At 50.1% G+C, this 23,500-nt stretch overlaps 3 protein-coding genes across 5 annotated transcripts in view; 1 reads left to right on the top strand and 2 right to left on the bottom strand.

Annotated features, from left to right (window-relative positions):
* Positions 1-91: 91 nt before the first annotated feature.
* On the bottom strand, positions 92-2,005 carry TOMM22 (translocase of outer mitochondrial membrane 22). Its single transcript, XM_081082733.1, has 4 exons — positions 1,879-2,005; positions 1,497-1,615; positions 939-1,056; positions 92-750 (listed from the first exon to the last, which is right to left on the bottom strand). Exons 1-4 carry the CDS (start codon positions 1,993-1,995, stop codon positions 676-678), a joined length of 429 nt encoding a protein of 142 aa, XP_080938859.1. The 5' UTR covers positions 1,996-2,005; the 3' UTR covers positions 92-675.
* Positions 2,006-7,022: 5,017 nt separating this feature from the next.
* CBY1 (chibby 1, beta catenin antagonist) lies at positions 7,023-14,873 on the bottom strand. Of its 3 annotated transcripts, none has more exons than XM_081085155.1 (5): positions 14,272-14,873; positions 10,340-10,500; positions 9,296-9,401; positions 9,090-9,208; positions 7,023-7,733 (listed from the first exon to the last, which is right to left on the bottom strand). In XM_081085155.1, the coding sequence occupies exons 2-5, from the start codon at positions 10,415-10,417 to the stop codon at positions 7,653-7,655; spliced, it is 384 nt and encodes a 127-aa protein (XP_080941281.1). In that variant the 5' UTR covers positions 10,418-10,500; positions 14,272-14,873; the 3' UTR covers positions 7,023-7,652. The 3 variants fall into 3 exon arrangements, with proteins under 3 accessions (XP_080941281.1, XP_080941282.1, XP_080941283.1); XM_081085156.1 differs by having other exon boundaries at positions 7,048-7,733; positions 14,131-14,351; XM_081085157.1 differs by lacking the exon at positions 14,272-14,873 and adding an exon at positions 12,829-12,949 and having other exon boundaries at positions 7,048-7,733.
* Positions 14,874-18,384: 3,511 nt separating this feature from the next.
* Positions 18,385-23,500, top strand: part of FAM227A (family with sequence similarity 227 member A) — a gene marked incomplete at its 3' end in the record, with an annotated part of 34,584 nt that continues 29,468 nt past the window's right edge. Inside the window, exons 1-2 of the mRNA XM_081084051.1 lie at positions 18,385-18,605; positions 20,356-20,438. Coding sequence (XP_080940177.1) covers positions 18,479-18,605; positions 20,356-20,438 — 210 coding nt within the window. The 5' untranslated portion in view covers positions 18,385-18,478. The remainder of the gene's footprint in view (positions 18,606-20,355; positions 20,439-23,500) is intronic.

Below are 23,500 nucleotides of genomic sequence, written 5' to 3'. Positions count from 1 at the left end.
TGCTTTGGGGCAGTTCATGTCTTTGTCCTTCTAAAATGGTATAAGTTTTGAGGTGCATATCCAGAAACACATGCTTGACACTTGGCTGGAATCATTTTAAATATTTAATTACAAAAGTGAGCACTGACTTTTTTTTCTCTTTTAGACACACAGGTCTAATGGCCAAAATGCACAGAGGACATGAGCTCCTGCTCTGCCCTCCACAGTACCCATCCTGTGGTTAAAACTGCTGCTGGCCCTCCCTCGTTTCCAACATACAAATTCACAGTGGCTGCCTTCACACTACAGCTGTAATGCATTTTGTATTTCATATAGTGCATGTCAAAACAGAACCGTCGTTAATGGTCAGGGGTACATCCTTCCCAGGGGCATCAGTTCCTGCTCCACAAGCAGACACTGAGGAGACCTTCTGGCGAGGAGTGACTGAGTGAGGGGATGGCCGGAGCTGGAGTGACCATCTGCATCGATGCACTCTGGTGTCAGAGTGAGGAGAGAAGTCAGCCAGGAAAGCTTGGAGGGCACAGCTGCAAGTTGGGAGTCTCCATGAGACAACGAACGGGACATTTTCCCAACCAGATTTATTTTTTGTGCCAAAAAGAAGAAAAAAATCAGTTCAAACAGTATTGAATTTTCAAACTTCTCCCACCAAGACAGGTCAAATAGAGCAGTAACAATCTAGATCTTTCCAGGAAGTGAAGGTAGAGCCCCTGGCATTCCTCCTGACAGCCCTGTGTTAGGCCCTAGGAGTATCTGGAACAGAAAGGAAAGATGTAAGGCGCCATGCAGACCTGGGGATCTCATTTTCCCTCCTATGTAATGGGGGCAGACCGTCTACAAAAGCAATGCTGGCCGCACAATCAAGAACCTAAAACATGGGCCAGATCCCACGCTCTACCCACACACTAACTGCTGGTCTACTCAGGTGTCTCTGAGCTCACCTGCCGCTGCTGCAGTTGCTGCTGTTGCTCCATTTGCAACTTCTCAGTCTCAAAGACAACAGGAAGAACCAGGATCATGAAGGAAGTTGTCCCGATCCACAAGGCCGCCCTGGAAAACCTACAAAGGGATTGTGAGCAGGATGGGAGGCAAAGCCAGACAGCTGCACCAAGAAGGAACCAAATTCCTCACGCCGCCGAGGCAATGTTTTTGATAAACATACTCTACCCAACTCTTGCACCATACTCCTACCAGTACAGGAGGAGCAGTTCTGGGAGCTGTGTAGCTAGTGACAGCAATTTTAACGTTCTCCCGAGTTCTTACAAAGATACCGATACGTTCATTATCTCACACAATCTGAAACGAGCCTAACAACGATCCTACCCAACAAGAATCCCCACTTACAAGGAAATTGAGACTAAGGCTAAGGGACCAGACGTTCAAGGTCACTCCACGATCTAGGTGGCAGGCGGGCTTCCAACCCAGGTATGATCCTTCCAACGCCCGCGTTCCCGCACCGCCCCCCAGGCACCCCCGGCGTCTTTGCCCTTGTCCCTTACCTGTACATTTTTTGAGCCACAAAGAGGGAGAGATCAAAAGTGGCTCCGGCCGCGGACCGGATCCTCTCCGGAAACATCTCCGTCAGACCCCAGAGTCTCTCCGACAGGGTCTCGTCTGGCTGTGGTGGAGGAGGCCGGGGTCTTGGCCGAAGCAGCGGAAAGCCCCCCGCGCGCCGGGGCACGCCGACCGTCCCCGGAGCGAGCGCACTCCGGGCCCAGCGCGGCCCCTAACTCCGCCTCCGAGGACACGCCTCCGCTCCGACCTCTCCAGGCTCCACGACGCGCCCGTGCCCCGATCCCGCAGCACGCGGGGCCCACACCCCCGGGCGGGACGCTCCGCTGCGGACCCCCGCTCCCCGCCGCGCCCGCTGGGCCCCAGTACCTCGTCGTCGTCATCCTCTTCCAGCTCCTCCTCCGCCTTCTCCGCATCGCCTTTCGGAAGCAATTCGTCCGGGGGCAGGGGAGCACCGGGACCCGGGGCAGCGACGATGGCAGCCATGTCTGCAGGGGGGGAGGGAGGAAGGGAGGGACACCGGAACCGGAAGAGAGGAGGCGAATGTCGCGCCGAGCATAGAGCTGCCCTTCCGGGAGCTGGAATCGGGAGGGCGGGGCCACAGCGACGCCCTCTGGCCGGCAGTCGTCATCCGCCTTCAGCCCAGTCGGACGCGGCTGAGATTCCAGGGAAATAAAACCCGGCGATTTGCTCAAGTCTGGGTCCCTCCGCAGGAATTCTGTTCAGAGGGTTCCGCGTGGGCTCAGAAACCTGCATTTTAACAAGCTGCCCAGGGATCGCCCTTTGAGAAACACTCATCTAGTTTCATTTACCTGAGTGGTGTGCTGTTTGGTAGGATAAGTTAGAGATTTGAAGGTTAATTGGTCTTTTGGGGAAACATCAAATAAACAGACCCAGTATACTAAAACAAAGGCTAGAGTTATCGCTTCCGGAGCGGGCACTGTGTGTATGCTGAGGTACTATTGTCCTTACCTTAGAAATGAAGAAATTGAGGCACAGTACAGGGTTACTGTATTTTTGGAGGATAGATTTCTGGAAGTGAATTTGCTACCGAAAAGTATGACCATTTAAAATTTTGCTAGGTATTTCAAGGGCTCATTGAAAGTATATAGTTTCACAATAGTGAATGAAGTGCCTTTTCCCCACACCCTCCCCAGAATTAGGTGTTCGCCATACTTTAATATGTTGCCTATATGATAGATGAAAATGCTTCTTTTTATAATGTGCCCCACAAGTTATTATATACAAGGATAATCTGATATACATCTTTAGCCAATGGACCGTGGAATGGGAGAATCTCAGGACTGCACCATCCAAATCCTTATCTGCACTTACCCATTCGGGGGTAGGAGGGCTTGCACTTCCTCCAGATAACGGCCCTCGGTTTCATTCATCTATGGGCTGGGCAGCTCTGATTACAAAAAGTTTTCATGTCACAAAGGGTGCCTACTGGATGATTCTGTTATATAAAGTTCAAAAACAGGCAAAATCTATCAATGGTGAGAAGGATAGTGATCCCTTTGAGGAGAAGGGGTTAATACTTGGGAAGGGGCAGGAGAGTAACTTTTGGGATGCTGCTGGTAAAGTTCTTGCCCTGGGTGGTGTTACATGGGTGTGTTCATTTTGGATAATTCATCAGGCTGTACACTTATGAATTATGTTTATTTTTTTATTTTTTTAAAAATATATTTTATTGATTTTTTACAGAGAGGAAGGGAGAGAGATAGAAAGTTAGAAACATCGATGAGAGAGCAACATCGATCAGCTGCCTCCTGCACATCTCCTACTGGGGATGTGCCCGCAACCCAGGCACATGCCCTTGACCGGAATCGAACCTGGGACCTTTCAGTCCGCAAGCCGACGCTCTATCCACTGAGCCAAACCGGTTTTGGCATGTTTATTTTTTTAAGTAGGCTAGATCTACATCAAGCATGTCAAACTTGAGGTCGGCGGGGCCACGTGCCTCATTTAGCATGTGGCCCCCCAGGCCGGGAGTTTGACATGCTTGGTCTACATCAGTGCAAGGGCAGCTTAGGAACCCAGTGCCAATGGCTTTTGATTCTTTTACGGGCTCTTTATGAAATGTTGGAAGCCCAACATAGCAAAGGCAATCTTATGTGGAAGGTACAGACGTCAGGACTTCAAGTAGAAAGTCACAATGCTAATGTGAAGGAGTTTTAGGAAAACTTTAACCCATTACATTTGTTTATAGTATTCACAAGAGCAACGCATGATTTTTTAAAAATCCTATGTTTGAGGCTAAAGAGCTCTTTCAACAATTAACAATTGCCATGGGACAAGGAGAAAAGAGAAGTCAGGCAGTGCAGAGTATTCAAAGCCTCGGGAGTAGATGAGATGATCTAGCAAAGGCAGAATGGGAAGAGAAGGCAGAGGACAGAGCCCTGAGCAATGAGACATTTAAAGGTCGCAGAGCCAGTGTGGCTCAAGGGGAGGGCATCATGCCATGCACCCAGACGTCCCTGGTTTAATTCCCAGATTCCTGGAGGAGACATATGTCCAGGTTTCAGACTCAACCTCCAGTAGGGGGCCTACAGGAGATGTTTCTCTCTTTTCTCTCTCTTAAAAAAAAAAAAAAATCAATAAAAAAATATTTTTTAAAAGGTCAGCAGAATACTTAAAAGCAAAGAAAGTAAAATAGTGGTTGCCAGGGGCTGGGGGGAGGGGAAGTGGGAATTAGTATAATGAATAGAAAGTTTCAGTTTGTTTGTTTTTTTAAATATATATTTTATTGATTTTTTTACAGAGAGGAAGGGAGAGGGATCGAGAGTTAGAAACATTGATGAGAGAGAAACATCGATCAGCTGCCTCCTGCACACTCCCTACTGGGTAGGTGCCCGCAACCAAGGTACATGCCCTTGGCCAGAATCGAACCTGGGACCCTTGAGTCCGCAGGCTGACGCTCTATCCACTGAGCCAAACCGGTTAGGGTGAGAGTTTCAGTTTTACAAGATGAAAAGTTTTCTGGAGATGGATAGCGATGATGGTGGCACATCATGCATGTACTTAATACCACTGAGTTGTATACATGAAAACGGTTAAGATGGTAAATTTTATGTTGTGTATTTTTCCATAATAAAATGTTTAATTAAAAGTGTAGTCATACCTATAAAGATTTTTTTAAAGGCGTGGGGAGCGGGGGGCCTCTTCCCCCACACCAGGAGGTTCAAGGAGCTGCTGGAGAGGAAGGAGAACCAGGGGAGGGTGGCTGCACGGAGGGTTTGAAGGAGAAATGCTCAATGGCAGCAAAGAAGACATGTGGACTGATGCCAGGTCACGCAACTTAGGGTACAACCAAGTGAGAGATGATGGCCCGTGCCTGGTGCACAGGGGACTGCCTTTGGATGAAGATGGGGTGTTCTAAAACCCCACCCCTGAGCTCTTCTCATTCCCTATCCCTCAAATCCACGATGTCCACCATCCCTGTTTCTGTCCTGTTAAATTTGAAACGGGTAAAATAGCTCTTAATTTGGATTGGTGGAGGGCAGAGATCCCTTTGAGAATCTTAAAAAAGATAGAAGCCTCCCACCCCCCACCCAACAGAAACACACACTAGCTCTTATCCGGACAGTTCTGCATATGGACCCCTTGCTAGGCCTCAAACTGTAAAACTCCCTGGCTATTGCCTCTGATCCTGCACTCTCTCCCCTCCCACCAGCAGGACTTTCTACCTCAGCTCTTCCGTAACAATTCTTCTCTAATCTGACACTCAGCACAGAAAGTCATGAAATTGTTGTAGTGATTACAAGAGATAATAAATGTCCCCTGGATAGCATTCTTTACTCGGGTGCCCCGTGAGCAGTAGATTTGGTTAATACAGGCTTTGAGGAGGAAGAATTTTAGCCAGAACCTGAAGAATGTGTCTGCCTAAAAAAGTAAGACCTTGAAAGTATATAGCATCTCTATGGGGGGGTGGGGGGGGGAAGGTTAGAGTGGTGATATGGATAACTTTCCCTCCCTTTCACTTAAGGGACTTTTGTCAATAGGATTATTTTTGGCTCTGCTCACACCCCACAGCCCATCAGTGGGCTCCACCTTCAGTGCATGTCTAGAGTCTGCCCACTCACTTCCTCTCCTGCCACTTCCCTGGTCCCAGCCTTGCCCCCTGCAGTCTGTTCTCACCAGAGAAGCCAAAGGGAGCCTTTGGAAACCAAGTTGATCACAGCCTTCCCCTGTTCAAACTCACCAGCGGCTTGCCTCCATGATCGCTCACAAGTCCTTCTTCCCTGCAGTTGTCCCACATTCAGGCTCCAGCTGGCCGGGTGCCCCTGGTGGTGAGCAGGGGGACCCACATCACTGTGACAACCAAATCCGCTCTCATGACTCCCAAGGTTTAGTCCCGGCTCTATCCCTTCCAGCTGTCACCTTCTGGGATGCTCTCTGCAGCTAAAAGCAGGGGATGATACGACGGACGAATTCTCGTGAGAATTAGAAATAGGTACCTGGCATCAAGGGTGCTCTTTTAATGTTTGCCAACCACAGTGGCCTAGGAACAAGCAAACTCCATGGCCCCAGTGCCTGCGCCTGGAGCCTTATGCCCTGTGTGTATCTGTATCCTATGGCTGGAGCTTCTACCCATCCCCCATCGAGTGGGCAGTAGGATGGACTACAAACAGCAGCCGCTGGGGCCATCCCCCACCTCGCTCCTCCTCCCCTGTGGCTGCGAGTCTGTGATCCTAGCCCAGGTTCTGAAACTCCTGGAGTCTGGTTCCTTGTCTGCAAATAGGCATGCTGACAGTCTGTGCTCCACAGGACTGAGCTGAGGAGGAAGTGAGAATGTGTGCAAGGACCTGAGCCCCCCAGGCAGGTACTGCTGCCCATGGTCGCCATCCCTGGGCACTGTCTCCACCCGCAGTGCCCTCCCTCTTTGGCAGCTGAATCCCTCTGACTGACCGGCTGGCTCCTTCCTCCAGCCAGAGCAGCTCAGCTCAGACTCAGGCACCAAACCCCCCCTCCAGGAAGCCAGCCCCACCCCAACTCGTTGGTCCCTGCCAGGACCAGGATAGTCCCAACTCCCCAGAGAGCAGGGAATGGGGAAGACAGCCGGTGTCTGTCCCAGGGCAGCCTCTGCCAAGGCCCCAGACGCTGGAGTGCTTCCCCTGCAGCGGGGACGTTTCCCACAACCTGAAAATCCTGCCTTTGATGGGACAGCTCAGACTCCAGGTTCCACTTCTCCAAGAATTGATGCTTCTTTTTTTCACTCTGGTCATGGAGATTGTGTAACATCATTTAATTTAAAGAAGTATATGGCTCAGGGGTTGATCACCGAGCCATGAACTAGGAGGTCAGAGTTCAATTCCCATGTCTGAGTTTCAAGCTCGATCCCCAGTAGCGGGCATGCAAGAGGCAGCCAATCAATGATTCTCTCATTGATGTTTATCTCTCCCTTCCTCTCTCTGAAATCAATATATATATATATATATATATATATATATATTTCTGGATCGACACTCAATCACTAAGCCATACTGTCTGGACAATAAAATATATTTTTTAAAAGGACACTTTGTTTTTATTTTTAAAATCTTTATTGAAAAAAAAGGGGAAAAAGTAGTATAAACAAGAAAGTAGCAAAAAATATAGTGTTGCATAGAAGACTGGTGATGCTGCTGAGAAACTGAAGCCAGAGGACGTGGATTTGGGGAGCAAACACTCTTTAAAGCACACAGAGGGGGGCCTGAAGGGCGGAGGTCAGCGCTCTTTAGAACTGGGGCCACGCCCCAAACACCGTGTGAGGGGAGGCTCTGGTGGACTCCAGCTGCTTCTCCCAAGAGAGCCCGTGCAGTGAGAGTGAAGCTGGGACAGTGCGTTTATATGTGAAGTGACTGGAGAGCACCCAGAGTCTTAGCACCGCTCCAGACCTCAGAGGCCTGCTCACAGCGTGGCCTCCCTGAGCGGGGCAGCCAGAGGACATTGCTATGTACTGCCCCGACCTGGAACCCCGATTTCCTCCAGGATGTCATCACCCTTCCATTGTGAACTCAAGGGTGCCAGTGCCTCTGGCCCCATTTGTGGTCCTCTCTCCAGGGGCCTAATCTACCATTTCAGCTTAAAAACCTCAGCTATAGTCCACTCCTCCGGTCAGGCGAGTTCTCCCTCTTCTCCTAACCAACGTCTTGGGGTCTTCATTTCCTTCTCCGGTTGACACTCTTCAGTTCTTCCAGCTCCTTCTTCATTATTTGGAACTCGGCAGTGGTCTCAGAGAACTGGAAGGAAAGCAGCGGGCTGTCAGAGAGGACATTGTGGGCTGCGTTCAGGTTTGCGAGGCTAGCCCTGCCCACGGGTAAAGGCGCTTGGCGTTTCTCTACCGCGGCCTGCCAGCCTCCAGGAAGGAACCCCTTTGTGACCGGGCAGAACGTAACCATCTCGAGTACTGAAGAGCGTTCACAATCCACTCTGCCGGCGGTTTGGGTCACTGGGATCGCCTGGCATTGACCTTGTTCAGGACGGCAGGCCTCAGGGAACAGAAGGCTGGGAGCACGCTGTCCTCCCGCCCCCCCTCTTTCCTCAGAGCATTGCCTCTGCCTTTCCCTCTCCCAGCTCCCAGGGCCCTTCCTTTGCTTCTGTCACTTGTTTCCTGAGCCCACACAGCCCAGCCAGCTCACTTCTACCTCCGTAAATGTCTAAATAAACTTGCTCTTATAATTTGAAGAAAAAGAGAAAACGGCAGATGCTGGTAATTCTAAGCTAAAGGATTGGTTGCTTCTGGGCTGCAGCTCCCATAACGATGCTTCGAAAAGAGCGCCACTTTCCTCATCAGGCCCTTCCCTGGACTTACATTCCCGACAGGGACAGAGCCATCGTCGCTAACGGTCAGTGGCTGTGAAAGAGGAGCTACACTCCTGAGCAACCCACCACGCCCCAGCTTCACTGTACTATTAACTTCACAGGGCGCAGCCGCCGTCGTGTCTATGTTATGGCTGAAGAAGCGGAGTTCTTCACGCAGATCAGGTGAGTAATTTGCCTGAAGACACACGAGCAGCGTGGAGCTGGGCCAGGAGCCAGGACGGCGAGCTCGAGCGCAGGCTCCAACCACTCCCTGCCCGCTCTCCTGCCTCTCCGTCAGCCTCCACTGTACCTCCAGGCCCAGCAGGCTGCTGGCTTCTCAACAGCCACAGGAAACGGAGGCCGATGCAGAGTGCGTGTGGGCAGGTGCCGCCAGGCACTGACGCGTGCCCGTGGGGCGCAGGAGCAGGCGGTCCTCCCTGGACTGCGTCAGCCCAGCCCTGCCCTCCTCTTATCGCTCCACATTCAGCTCACATATCCCTTCCTAGGTGCGCCCTTCCGTCTCCACAGAGTCACTCTCTATCACGTGCTGACCCCAGGCCCTGTTCAGACTCTACCCATTGCCCTACCAGGAGGCACGGGCATTGCGCTTACTGCCCCCTCCCGCCGCCCATGAGTGCTTGAAGGTAGGGACTGCGCCCGATTTGCCTTTGTATCTTTGGATTCAATGTTCCCGGGCCAACGGGCACTCAGAGGTACGAGCTGGATGGACCGACTTGGGGCGGAGCCTCCCACCAAAGCCAAGCCCAGGCAGCCCTGCCCATCACCGTCCTCACCATGTCAAGCAGGACGTCCACCTTCACCTGCAAGAGGTTGTTCTCCTCCTCCAGCTGCTGGTTCCGCCTCCGGAGGCGCTGGGCCTCCCTCTGGTCCACGCCTCCACTGATCCCAGTCTCTGGGGGCAGACAGACCAGCCGTTACCAGGGGGTGGGGGGAGCCCCTCCATCATCTTGTTGGGCAAAATGGCAGGAAATCAGCCCACCTGCTACCCAATGGCCATTTTCAAACTTCAGGCTTTGTCCCGCCAGGTTCATAGTGGGGGTTCCGTAGTCGAGGCCCAGCTCCACTTCGCGGGTGGACCGATCCAGCTGTGGGGAGACACTGCGTGCTAGCGTCACAAGGCGCCGGCACCCGGGCTCCAGGCCCAGCGCCTCTCCTAACGACAGGACCCCAATAACGCACTTCTTTCCTCTAGTCATCACCCAGCACATTTAATATTTTTAAAATCAAACAATCAAGCCATAACCGGTTTGGCTCAGTGGATAGAGCGTCGGCCTGCGGACTGAGGGGTCCCAGGTTCGATTCCGGTCAGGGGCATGTGCCTTGGTTGCGGGCATATCCCCAGTGGGAGGTGTGCGGGAGGCGGCTGATCAATGTTTCTCTCTCAATATTTCTCTCTCATTGATGTTTCTGACTCTCTATCTCTCTCCCTTCCTCTCTGTAAAAAATCAATAAAATATATATTTAAAAAAAACAAAACAAAAATCAGACAATCAAGTGCAACAAAAAATTCTCAACTGTAAGAAACATACTACTTGATATACCAGGATGTTTTCCGAAAAAGCTAGGTATGTATTTTTAATGTATTTTTCTGATGTTTCTACAACGCACTGAGCACCCACCCTGCACAGAACCAGGCCTGGGTGCTCAGAGAAGAATGTGACCGCTCTGCCCGTGAGGAGCTTAGAAACGGCGCGGGGGCTGTGACATACCCTTCTGAACGCCATTAACGGCGGCAAACATCCTTTCAGAATGATTTGATTCTTAGACACGACTAAGTCGACTCCTGGCCGCGCCCTGGGACTAAAGTGAAGTCCCCCTGGGTAATATTTGGAGCCAGAAATCATCGCGAGGTTGACTGCTTATTAGGCTCTTGAGCGAGTAGGAGTTAAAACTGACTTTAGCCACGGCAAGAGGAGTGAAAGGGTGCTCTCCTACGTGCTCACCTCTGCAGAACCCCACTCCCTACAGAGACCCAACAACCCTGTCCCGTGCGCACCGGGCTGACCCGAGGACCGACACTCACGTTATGCAGGTTGGAGAGCGAGGCAGACTTCCGAGGGGGCGTCTTCTTCGGACTGAACGTGTTGCCAAAGAGAGGCATCTTCGGCCTGAGGCACCGTCAGCGCTCCCGGCAGCACACGTCGGGGGTACAGACAGCCGGGTCCGTGATTGTATGTCACTGTCCTGAAACCAGGAAACGTACATTGTAGGTGGCTACTCACCATCCTGGTAACGGCTCCCACGTGCTGATTGCTCGCTACGTGCCAGGTCGGCAGTGCGCTAAAACCTCTGCATGTCGTGTCTCAAGTTTCGCCGTCCTTTGCTTAGCTCCCATCACCCCCACCTGACAGATCAGGTCCAGAAAGACGAAGGTCCTGAGCTGGAGCTGGACTGTGAACAGAGGTGTGCGTGGCTCTGCGGGTTATGTTACCCACAGGCAAGCGCCTAACTTGCCGGTCTTAAATTTTGTCACAGTTGACATCACCAGATTTACAGTCTGGGAGCAAGGAACATACTCCCATACGCTGGTAAGAATCACACTAGGCAACAGCCACTGCCTAGACTCCATTTTATTTTATTTTTTTAATTAAAAAAATCTATTTAGAGAGGAAGGGAGATAGAGAAGTATCAATCGGCCCCCCAGGGATCAAACCCACATACATAGGTATGTGCCCTGACGAGGGAATCAAACCCACGACCTTCCAGTGTGTGGGATGATGCTCCGGCCAAATCAGCCACCCTGGCCAGGGCTGTCCCATCATTATTTTGTCATTCTGGAAGATACGTGGTGGGATTACATTGCGTTTCATTTGCTTTTCCCTAGTTACTAATTAAATCGAACACTTTTTCATATGCTAACTGGACATTTGGATACCCTCTTTTGTGACATGCTTATTCAAGTTTTTGCCTTTTTTCCTTTGGGTTGTCTATCTTTTTTATTTTATTTTATTAATTTGTAAGGGTTCTTTACATATGATGAATATAAGTTCTTTGTTGTATATACAGGGAATACTGAAAATATCTTCTCCTAGTCTGAAAGTTGCCTTTTTGTTTTATTGGTTTCTTTTTGATGAAAGAAGTTCTTGATTTTAATGGAATTTAATTTACGATGTTTTTTTTTTTTTTTAATGATTAGTGTTTGTGTCCTATTTAAGAAAATTTTCCTACTCTAAAAATGACATTTTCATATATTAATTTTTATTGTTTAACTTTCACACTTAGGACTATGATCATCTGGAATTAACTTCGTATATTGCGTGAGACAGGGGTCAAGGTTCATTACTTCCCATACATTACCCAGTTTTAACTCATTACACACAAGTAGCTTAAAAATATTCCAAGAAACTGTAGACAGACTACAACAACAGTGAGAGCACAAGGGGGCAGAGGAGAGTAGCAGAGCTCTCCCGCCCCCTAGTCCTAGGTCTGAGGCCCTCTTTCGCCACTTTATGAGCTACAGTAGGTCCTCGGGGTACGTCGGAACCCACCGGCATAAGCACCTAGTCACTCACATGGAGCACATGCACAGCAGCAATGAAGTGAAACAGTAAAACAAAATTAAAAGAAAGAAAACAATTCCTGACCTTTTTTACTTGTGGTAAATAAATAATAAAAAACATAAAGCACATATGTACATACGTCGAAATGACAGAACTTTCTTTTTTTTATAAATGGCAGATGGCAACGTAACCACGAAACGACATATGTTGAGTCCGACATAACCCAAGGACTGTCAGTAATTATATCTGACAAGAAGCAGACCAAAAAAGAAGGGAACTTCAAGGCTATCTGAAATAAGGTTTTATATCAACTATCATTAAAAAACAACTCAGCCCTAGCCGGTTTGGCTCAGTGGGTAGAGCATCAGCCCACAGACTGAAGGGTCCCAGGTTCGATTCCGGTCAAACACACGTACCTGGTTGGGGCATGTGCTGGAGGCAAGCAATCAATGTGCCTCTCTCATATTGATGCTTCTCTCTCTGTCTCTCCCCGTCCCTTCTGCTCTCTCTGAAAATCAATGTAAAAAATATCCTTGGGTGAGGATTAACTAACTAACTAACTAACTAACTCATAGTATAAATCCATCACAATTAGCAAGGTATCTTTTCAATAAAAACATGTAGAAAAACTGCTGTTTTCAATGATGTAGAAATTAATAATGCCAAACCGGTTTGGCTCAGTGGATAGAGCGTCGGCCTACGGACTGAAGGGTCCCAGGTTCGATTCCGGTCAAGGGCATGTACCTTGGTTTCGGGTGCATCCCCAGTGGGGGGCGTGCAGGAGGCAGCTAATGGATCTTTCTCTCTCATCAATGTTTCTAACTCTCTATCCCTCTCCCTTCCTCTCTGTAAAAAAACAATAAAATTTTTAAAAAATAGAAATTAATATCATTAAAATTAATGATAAAAGTTTAAAAGTTTCTTTGGACATTTTACAATATACAATACAGAGTATATGTATATATGATTTCTAAATAAATGAAAATAAAGATATTCAGGGGTGTGTGCTCACGAGTGTTTTACTAGTAGATGTGTGTTTGTGATGAAAAAAGCAGTGGACACACAGGCTGTGGAATGAAGGCCTCTGGGCCTGGGCACGGCACTTTAGGACGTGGACAAACCAGAACGCTCGCAGCTAATGGTGGACGGACAGCAGTGGGGACCGAGATGCTGAGGGCGTTTTAAGCTGTGCTACCACGTCATCCAAAACACCGTGGAAGGCCCTGGCATGGCTCCTGCTGGAGAAAAAATAAAACGGGTGGAAGAGGGAGGGCGATTAATTTGATGCCTGTAGCGGGCAGAACAAGAATGAAACAGGAATATCCAGAAAGAAAGATTTTAACTCAAAAAAGAAAAGGGCGCAGTCACGAACACTAACTACTATTTCTTCCTGCGGGTCCACTGTGGCTGGGCCCGATGCTGGATTTCTTTCTTTTTTTCTCTTTTTAAAATATTTTTATTGATTTCAGAGAGGAAGGGAGAGGATAAAGAGATAAAAACATCATGATGAGAATCATTGATTGGCTGCCTCCTGCTCGCCCCCTCCTGGGGGAGGGGGTAGGATGGAGCCCACAACCCAGGCATGTGTCCTTGGCTAGAACGAACCTGGGACCCTTTAGTCCGCAGGCCAACGCTCTACCCGCTGAGCCAAACCGGCCAGGGCACTGCTGGATGCCTTGTACATAAGCAGCTAGGGAACCTGCCCCCATCGCACCGTGGGAAGGTGGTGGGACTGGGCTTCAAGAGACGGCCTATTCCTCCGCGCTGGTGCCGACCACCATTCAACGCTGTGCAGAGCTTTACAGTTCGCAAAGGGCCACAATGTCATTATCGTATTTTAGTCTAACAAGAAGGCGAGTCTTTGCTCAAAGGGATCCGTGTCTACACACAAACACACACACACACACACACACACACACACCCACACACCCGCCAGTTCAGAGCCAGCCAAGCAGGTCCATGCCCCGCAGGGGCAAGGCCACCGGGGCTGGTGGATGCACCTGACCGTAGATTACAAACGTTCCCTTGCTCGCCCTTCACAGCCAACCCAAAGCGGTGATCACACGCGGCCGGTGTGGCGCAGTGGTTGAGGGCTGATCCATGAACCAGGAGGCCACCTTCGATTCCCGGTCAGGGCACCGTGGCCCGATGGCGGGCATGTTTCTACCTCTGCTGCTCTCCCTCTCCCTGAAATAAATTTAATATATACATATACATACACACACACACACATACACACACACACACATATACATATATATACATATATATAAATGAATAATCACTATCCCAATTTACAATCAAGGAAACACACTTGGAGGGGCGGTGGCCACCTGCGGTGAATCCGTCCGTCGCCCTCCGTCCGTCCCGCCGTCCGGCTCCAGCCGGCCGAACACCCTGGTCCCTGGGGAACGCCCGGCCTCAGGCCTCGGGAGACCCCGGGGCGGAGACGTACCTGAGCCGCCGCAGGAGCCGGGTTCCAAACCAGCGCCGGGACCACCGGCCGGCCCGCCGCCACCGCCGGCCCGCGCGTGCGCAGCCCGCCCGGGACCTACCACCGGGAAAGGGGGGGGCGCGGCGCGGCGCGGACACTACACGGACCTTCCCGAAGCACCAGGAACGCACGAGGGCTGCCCTCGCTGGGCCAGAGGGACCCCACAAAGGGACTGTCCCCTGGAGTCACTCACAGGTCCCCCCGATGGAGGACGGGACGGGACCGACACTCGGCCTCCCCACAGACCCGTTGGTCTGGTCTCCCCGGCCGCGGGGGCCGTCCCCATGGTAACCGCGTCAGGCAGCGGCTCGCGAAGGTTCCATTGTGTGGGGCCGGGGGACGTGGAGGTTGCGCCGGGCGTTGCCTGGAGAACCCCAGGACTCACAGGAGCAAAATGGGGCTCCTCTCCCTCCTCCCCCCAAGACCACAAAGCAAAGGGCACCTCTTCCTGGTGGATGTGGGGGCCACGGGGGTCGACTGTCTCACCCAGAACCTCGCGGGGTCCCCTGAGGGACCCGGGACGAAACCCGCCCCGAGTTCGTCGGATTCCGCCCAAGTCTTCTGGTGAGACGGACGGACGGAAGCACGGTAACCCGCCCCGCCCCCATCTCATCCGGTCCTACCAGAGGGGAAACTGTGCCCAGGGCCCGCTTCAGGGCCTCCAGGGAGCACGGGCCAGAGAGCTACGGAGACCCAACGCCAGCTCCCCGGAGGCCCAACAGTGTGTTTATTATGAGATAAATGAGGAAACAAGCTCGGGGTCACTCGGGGTGTTTGCTGGGTGCGTAGTAGGTGCGCCGGCAGGACCCATGGGTCCCCGGTTCCAGCTGTGATTTTCTTCCAACCACACCCCACTGCGCTGTCCTGGAACCCAAATCTGCACGGTCCGGCCCGGCACTGCCCCATGGGAACCTGTGGGCCACACAGGTCCTTTAGAACTTTCTGGTAGCCATGTTGTAAAAAGTAAATACCAACAACAAAAAATCAGATGATGTTAATTTGAATATTTTATTTAACTCCAAATAGCTCAAATATTCTCATTTTTACATATCATTAATATATTCAGATTTATGCTCCTTCATTTTAAAATTAAAATAAAAAGTTTAGTTCTTCACTCACATTAACCAAATTCCAAGGGATGACTTGTCACCTGTGGTTCGTGGCTACGGGGATGCCCAGGTCTAGCCTTTTCCTGCATTTCTCCTCTTGCCCCCTCTTGCTTAGAGGGAGTTTCCCACTTGGCAGCGTGTCGACTAGGTCAGGGCCCACTGTCATGTCATCTCATAGCACTGGGAGCCTCCCTTCAAAGAAGTGGTCAGAGTTATCCTCCACGGTTCCTGAATATGATAGTTTGATCAGACGTAAGCTCCATTAGGGCAGGGATCAAGTCTGACCAGCTCACCGTCCGCTCCGCAGCAGGAATATACTGCTGGGCTCAGTCACTCGTCACTGAACGACCAAAGGTTAAACTGAACAGAAGTCAACCTGTTTAAGTTAGAATATGTTAACTTTATGATTAATTATATATATTTATATTTTAATATATTTTATTGATTTTTTACAGAGAGGAAGGGAGAGGGATAGAGAGCTAGAAACATCGATGAGAGAGAAACATTGATCAGCCGCCTCCTGCACACTCCCCACTGGGGATGTGCCCGCAACCAGGGTACATGCCCTTGACCGGAATCGAACCTGGGACCCTTGAGTCCTCAGGCCGACGCTCTATCCACTGAGCCAAACCGGTTAGGGCAATTATATATATTTTAATCCTCACCTGAGGACATGCTTTTATTGATTTTAGAGAGAGAGGAAGGGAGAGGGAAAGAGAAACATCGACGTGAGAGTGAAACATGGATGCACAAGTTCGGACTGGGAATTGGCCCCACGAGATTTCGGTGTACGGCAGACGCTCCAACCCACGGAGCCACTCGGCCAGGGCGGAGCACGTTAACTTTAAACGGCACAGTCCAGTCTCGGCGGCCAGAATCTGTGCTCCCTGAGGGCAGCCATTTCTTAGTCTCCGCTCATCTACCCCCAGTACCTAGCGTGTCAGAGGCCCCCACAAAGTGCTGGGCACAGGGCGGTTCTCAATGAAGCTAGTTCCCTGCGCGTCCTTTTCCCTCCTCCAGTACTGACGATAGAAACGTGCCATGTTTCAGAGAATACTTCTCCTGAAATGGCCGATGAAAATTCAGCAGGGAACAGAGTGTGTATTTTAAACATTTCTCTTAGAAAGCATAATATTCAGCTCTCCCGTGAGGCAGGAGTAATAATGTTAAACTAAAGCAGGAGGCTTTGTGACAGGGTCGCCCTAAGCCTGGCTTGTCAGAGAACAGGGTGTAGTTGGCCGGTCATGCTGGGGCGGGGGTAGGAGCAAAGTGCGACGCCCTGCATGCACCTGCCTCCCCTCTGCCCTCTGCCCTCTGCCCCTTGCCTGTTTAACGCAAGGCCGGGAGCAGGAGGGAGGGCCTGGGTCAGCTCTTCCTGTAACCCAGTTGGCTTGGGGTAGCCCAAAATGGATAGCCTCTCTGGCCTAGAAAGAAGTGTGGCGAGTGAGTCTAAAATGGAAACAAATCTTGAGTGAACATAATCTCTACGGAGTAATTTGCCTGATGGGGAAAGCTGTAGAAGCAAATCATTCCAGTTCAGTATTTTAAGTTCTGTAAGCAGAATTCTGGGCTTCAGGGCGGACAGGTGGTACTAATTGCCTGGAGTAATTCAAGAAGGCTTTCCGATAGGGAGGTGAAGGCCTGGGGTGGGGGTGGGGAGGCAAGCTGGACGGGGTCAAGAGGGGAAAAGGGGGACACATTTTAAAAAAGAGAAGGTTTTCCAAAAGATGCATCCCCCGGGCTGAGCTTTGAATAGAGGGAACAGCAGGTGTAAAGGCATAAAGCACAAAGCATAGCATGGAAGGGACCAGAAAGTAGTTCAGTGGAGCAGGCATGTAGGGCAGTGCTGGGGAGAAGAGTGCGGAGCGGAAGGCATGAGCAGGAGAGGGAAGGAGACTGGTGAAAGGGCACCTTGGTGAAGCTTTCCTCCAAACTCGACCTTTTCGCTCTCCTTCCATTATGTATGCGCTGCCTGAGGGCAGATCTTTTGTTTCATTATAACCAGGCTTCTGCCACCAGGCTCTGGCCGTGGAGGGCCCACAGATAGTAGTGATGAGCAAGAAGCAAGGAGCCGGGACAGCAACCTGGCCCTAGCGTTTATATCCAGGAGGAAGGGTAGTGGTGGGGCCAGTTTTTGAGAAGGAGCAGAGCCTTGGGCAGATCAGGGCCCTCACACGGAGGAGATGCACTCGCATCATGGAATCATAGCATCGGAGAGCGGAAAGGGGTCTTCGGAACCTCACCCACAGCTCAGGTTTCCAGGGGAGGCTCAGAGAGGCAAGAAAGATTTGATTTCATTTCTGATTTGGAAACTCGCTTGCCTTCTCTTCCTTATGATTTTTAAACAGTATTTTCTTTTCTCTCGCTTACTTGGTTGTGAGAGTACAGTATATGAAAATATAGCATACCAAGTATGTGTTAGCCGACTGTTTATGCTAGTAAGGCCTCTAGTCCGTAGTAGGCTATCGGTAGTCAACTTCCGGAGTCAAAAGATATGTGTTGATTTTCGACTGCATGGGGGTACCCTTACCTCATCCCCGTATTGTTCAAGGGTCAACTGAACAACAATTTTCAGTGGGGCCGGGGGTGGGCGTCAGCAGATAGAAACAACAAGTGTACATGCCTTGAAATCCTCACTTGACAATGGGCTTCTCAGACAAAAGCCTTTATTCCAGCAGCCCTGCCTGCCAGTGGAGCAGGCTTGTGTTTGCTAAGATAGTTCTATGCCAGGGGTGGGCAAACTTTTTGACTCGAGGGCACAGTGGGTTCTTAAACTGGACCGGAGGGCCGGAACAAAAGCATGGATGGAGTGTTTGTGTGAACTAATATAAATTCAAAGTAAACATCATTACATAAAAGGGTACAGTCTTTTTTTTATTTTAGTTTTATTCATTTCAAACAGGCAGGATCCGGCCCGTGGGCCGTAGTTTGCCCACGGCTGTTCTATGCTGTGTGTGATTTCCAGGAGGCTGGCTGAACAGCGAACAAGATTGGAGTGAGAAATGACAGGCTGTTAGCAGTGGAAAGTCACTATTTGTCAGTTGACAAGAAACTAGGCAATGGCTTATTTCAAGAATATGGTTGTCATCAATGTCACCGCTTTGCCAATGGTGCCAGTGGAGGAGGGCCTGCCACCGAGTGGGAAGCAGAATGCCGCAAGGAAGACTCTGGAAGGCCATGTACCCTGTATCCTTCTGTGGTGCCGTTTACAATCGAGACCAAACATACCGGGCCCCCCCCCCCCCCGCAGGGGTGCAGCCTGTGCGAAGTTCATAACATGCGTTACTTGTTAGCTCGTTCCTTATAAATTCATTACGTCTTTCATTACTTACTCTCTACCTATCCTCTAAAAGAATTTGAGACTGGTAAGGATTATTTGACTTTGAATTGTTTTTACTGAGATCATCAGAAAGAGTGCATGCAAAAGGAGGAAGTACTGGAAATATTTGTTGAAAGAATCAGGAAGAAGAGAGAAAGCTTTTTTTTTTCATTGCCTCCTCCTTTCCCTTTTCTCTTCCAAAAAAAATGACAATTATAGATAGCAACTAAAACGTCAGTGCCCAGCCCTCGAGCCTCAGGTAAGCAAACTTAAGACCCAATTTAAAACATTATTTTCCTCCAGCTGACCTCACCTCTGCTCACCTGCCAGCCCTTTTGTCTGGGCTCAGAGTTGGCCCCTTCTGGCACCATCCTGGCTCTGCTGTAGCATCTTACTTCTCTGGTCCTTCCTTTGTCCATCCTCATCTCCCTTCTGACCCTGAACTGTATCCCAGGGACCCACAGAATCCCGTCTCTGGAGGACTTAGAGTTCATCCAGAAAATGACCCCCTCAGGTTATAAATAACTGCAGGTCTTTTCATCTCACACGGAGCTCATTTCCCTTCAAGTCCTGCTGCTGCCGGCCCAACGGCACTCGCCCATCTGCGTCCCCTTCTCCCCACGCCTCTCAGAAAGCCTCTTCAAATGAGCCTGTGATCCCACCAGGACCTGCTCAGGGTCTCGCTTCCCTGGGCCATTTCTAACCCTTCCCTCTTTCTTCTTCATCCCACACTCATCTTAGCCTAACTGACCCATCGGAGTGGTCGTGCCCCCCCCCCCCCGCATCTTCATTTGCCGAGGATCCTCCAGTCCGTGAGGACACTTGACGGTAATGGAGAACGCGTGAACCTTGCTTTATGTGAAGGTGGTGAGCGGAGTGGTAGGATTATGGGGCTTTTACAGAGGATTTGTCTGAGGCCAATGGAAGCTCAGACAGAGATTCAGGCATAGCGAGGGCAACAAGATGGGCCATTGAACGGAGCAGAGATTTCAACAGCGATGAACAGTTGAGATACACTTTGATCCAGTCATCTGTAACCTAAAATCTCCTAAAGGAATCACCCAAAATATGGGAATAGAGCTTTGTGTGACTATGTGTATAATTTGCAATGATTTATAACTGCAAAGAGTGATAAACAACTTGAATATTCCATAACCAAGGAACAGTTAAGTGTATTAAAGTGCATCCTCTACACGGATTCGTATGATGCCGTTTAAAATATTGCAAAGATCATTCCGCTTTATGGAAAATGATCATATTAGTGCGTGGAAGAGAAGTCAGAGTAGTAAAGTAGACATACACTGAGATGATAATTATGTGCAAAGGGCTGTATGTAAACAATACTGGGAGGAAATCTCCCTAAATCCTAACGAGTTGTTATGGTGGCAGCATCATGGACGATTCTTTCTATATTTTCCAAGGTATTTAGAATAGAATTATCACTTACCATTTATAAAGCAGCTAATTTAACACAAGACAGAAGGCATGTTGAATGTTTGGAAAGAAGATAATTAAGTGGAGCGACAGCACAGAAGGGAGTGAGCCCGTGTCCTTGCCAGGCTAGCTCGCCCTGCCTGTGTGCAACTGCCACCCAGTTTCCTTAGCGGATTTCCTTAGCGTGTCTTGTAGGCTCCATCCACCAGGTGAACGAAAGGATTGCTGAAGTGAGCCTGACTCCCAAGCCGCTGGACAACATCCTGGTGAGTCAGGGATGTCGGGGCTGAGGCCAGGCTTCCAGGAAGGAAGGGCTCTGGAGGTCCGTCCATGTATTTGAAAGCACATTTGCCCAATAGGGGCCTCCAGTCTATACTAATACAAGGGTAATATGCTAATTAGACAGGGAGACCTTCAGGACCTTCCAGACAAAGCTATGGTGGCAGGGCTGAGGCAGAGGCAGGTTAGGGGTGATCAGGCGGGGAGGGGGGGTGGCGGGGGGCAGTTGGGAGCGAGCAGGCCAGCAGGGGGGGCAGTTGGGGGTTTTTAGGCTGGCAGGCTGAGTGGTTAGGGGAGATCAGGCAGGCAGGTGAGCAGTTAGGAACCAGCTGTCCCAGATTGCAAGAGGGATGTCTGACTGTCTGTTAAACCGGCAGTTGGACGTCCCACAAGGGGTCCCAGATTGGAGAGAGTGCAGGCTGGGCTGAGGGACACCCCCCCCCCCCCGCCACCGTGCATGAATTTCAAGCACCGGGCCCTGTGTGTGTGTGTGTGTGTGTGTGTGTGTGTATTTGCAGAGAGGAAGGGAGAGGGAGAGAGCGCGATAGAAACATCAATGACGAGAGAGAAGCATTGATTGGCTGCCTCCTGCACGCCCTCTACTGGGGATTTAGCTGCAACCCAGGCATGTGCCCTTGACTGGAATTGAACCCAGGACCCTTCAGTCCTCAGGCCGACGCTCTATCCACTGAGCCAAACTGGCTGGGGCTATATTTTTAAATTAATGAACTTTCTTTTTTAGAGCAGTGTCGGCTTCACAGCAAAACTGAGCTGAAAGTATCGCGTTCTCGGTTATCCCTGTCCTCGTGTGCACAACTGCCTCACAGCACAGCGCTGCGTTGTTCTAACTGGGGAACCTGAGCGGGCACATCATCATCACCCCAAGCCCATCTCTACATTAGCGGTCTCTCGTTGTGCTGCACATTCCATGAGTTTGGGCACGTGTGTTAGCATGTACCCACCTTTGTAGTGTTGCACAGAATAGTTTCGCTGAAAATCCTATGTGCTCCCGTTCATCCCTTCCTCCCTGCCAACCCCTGCTAACCATGGATCTTTCCAGAAATGTCATATAGTTGGAACCATACAGCATGTAGTCTTTTCAAATTGGCTTCTTGGCTTCTTGCACTTAGTAGTATGCATTTAAGGTTTCTCCACATGTTTTCATGGCTTGATAGGTAATTTCTTTTCTTTTCTTTTTAAATATATTTTTATTGACTTCGGAGAGGGAGAGGGAGAAAGAGACAGAAACATCAATGATGAGAGAGAATCACTGATCGGCTGCCTCCTGCACACCCCACACGGGGGGTCAAGCCTGCAACCCAGGCATGTGCCCTTGACCGAGATCGAACCCTAGACCCTTCAGTCCACAGGCTGACGCTCTGTCCACGGAGCCAAACTGGCCAGGGTGACAGGTCATTTCTTTTTAGTGCTGAGTGGTATTCCATTGTCGGAATTCTCCACAGCTTATTTCTCTGCTCACCTACCGAGGGACATCTTGGTTGCTTCCGCGTTGGGTAATTATGAATAAAGTTACGATACATATCCACGTGCAGGGTTTTTGTGGACATGGTTTTCAGTTCATGTGGGTAAATACCATGGAGCAGGATTCCTGGACCATACGTTGAGTATGTTTAAGTGTAAGGAACTGCTAAAGTGGCTGCACCATTTTCATTTCTACCAGCAATGAAGGATAATTCTTGTTCCACATCCTTGTCAGCATTTGGTGGTGTCAGTGTTCTGGACTTTGGCCATTCTAATTGGTACATAATGATATCTCATTTTTTAATTTGAAATTCTCTAATTATATGTGATAGTAAACATCTTTTCATGTGCTTACTGGCCATCTGTGTTTTTTCTTTAGTGAGGTGTCTGTTAAGGTCTTTGCCCCATTTTTTAATTGAATTGTTTGTTTTCTTATCGTTGGGTTTTCAGAGTTCTTTGTATATGTTGGATAACAGTCTTTAGCCTGTATGTCTTCTGCAAATGTGTTCTCCCAGCCTGTGGCTTGTGTTCTCATTCTCTTGACATTGTCTTTTGCAAAGCAGACATTTTTCATTTCAATGAAGTCCAACTATCAATTGTTTCTTTCATGGATCATATCTTTGGTGTTGCATCTAAAAAGTCATCGCCGTACCCAATGTCATTTAAATTTCCTCCTGTTATCCTATAGAAGTTTACAGTTTTACATCCTATATTTAGCCTGTGATCCGTTTTGAGTTCATTTTTATGAAGGGTGTAAGGTCTGTGACTTGTTCATTTTTTTGCATGCGGATGTCCAGTTGTCTTAGCACCATTTGTTGAAAAGACTGTATGTGCTCCATTGTATGGCCCTTCCCCCTCTGTCCAGGTTCCGTTGCCTGTGGAGTATTTATGTGGGTATATTTCTGGCCGAGGTTTGCCCTGCCCTTTACACCCAGGCCTTGATTGGGTGGCCGCTTCTCCCGGGTCAGCACCTGCAGCCAGATGGGTCTCTCCAGCCTCCGTCCTGCCTGCTGGGTGCTCCTAGCACAGTGCCTGGTGGATGAGAAGTCTTAGTAGATCAGCACTGACACCTGAGTGGGCCACCTCCTTTTGAGGCCCAGTTCCCCCTCCTCCGTCCTCTCCTATTCCTTCCCTCATGTCCTAGGTGTGGGTCTCCCTCCAGGCTCCGGCCAGGAGCCGTGCGTGGCTCTTTCCAGCCTCCCTGAGAGCTTGTCTGCCCACCGCTTTACTACTCACTTCCGGGTCGGCATTCCTTCCTCCCTGCCTGCGGGCCACTACCTCTGGAAGGCCTTCTCGGCCACTCCACCCAAGACTAGTGTGGATAGCTCTTCTGGGCCCCTCCTGTCATCCTGTCCTTCCCACCGCAGCGCCTCTCAGCTCTTCATCATCAGCTTCCCCCCCTCGTCTGGGAGGCCGCGGATGGCATCACTGCTCCCTGCTGCGTCCTCACATGGGGCCAGCGCACGGCTTTCAGCAGGTGCCCAGGGAATACCTGTGGAATGAGTAATGCATTTGCAAATTGTCGCTTCTCACCTGCATTTCGGGCCCGTGTTCCAGCTACCTAGAG

Source organism: Myotis nattereri (genome assembly GCF_964212035.1).
Source record: "Myotis nattereri genome assembly, chromosome: 2".
In the NCBI taxonomy this organism is placed as follows: Eukaryota; Metazoa; Chordata; class Mammalia; order Chiroptera; family Vespertilionidae; genus Myotis; species Myotis nattereri.
Note: the sequence above shows the minus strand (reverse complement) of the source record. Positions and strands in the feature narration are given on the sequence as shown.

Coding starts and splice junctions, on each gene's coding strand:
- CBY1 (XM_081085155.1), bottom strand. CDS start 10,417: ATGCCTCTCTTTGGCAACACGTTCAGTCCGAAGAAGACGCCCCCTCGG. Junction 9,209..9,295: donor AAATGGCCATTGGGTAGCAG/GTGGGCTGATTT, acceptor GTCTGCCCCCAG/AGACTGGGATCAGTGGAGGC. Junction 7,734..9,089: donor TGGACGTCCTGCTTGACATG/GTGAGGACGGTG, acceptor CTTTCCTTCCAG/TTCTCTGAGACCACTGCCGA.
- TOMM22 (XM_081082733.1), bottom strand. CDS start 1,995: ATGGCTGCCATCGTCGCTGCCCCGGGTCCCGGTGCTCCCCTGCCCCCG. Junction 1,616..1,878: donor AAGAGGATGACGACGACGAG/GTACTGGGGCCC, acceptor CCTCCACCACAG/CCAGACGAGACCCTGTCGGA. Junction 751..938: donor AGCAACTGCAGCAGCGGCAG/GTGAGCTCAGAG, acceptor TTTCTGTTCCAG/ATACTCCTAGGGCCTAACAC.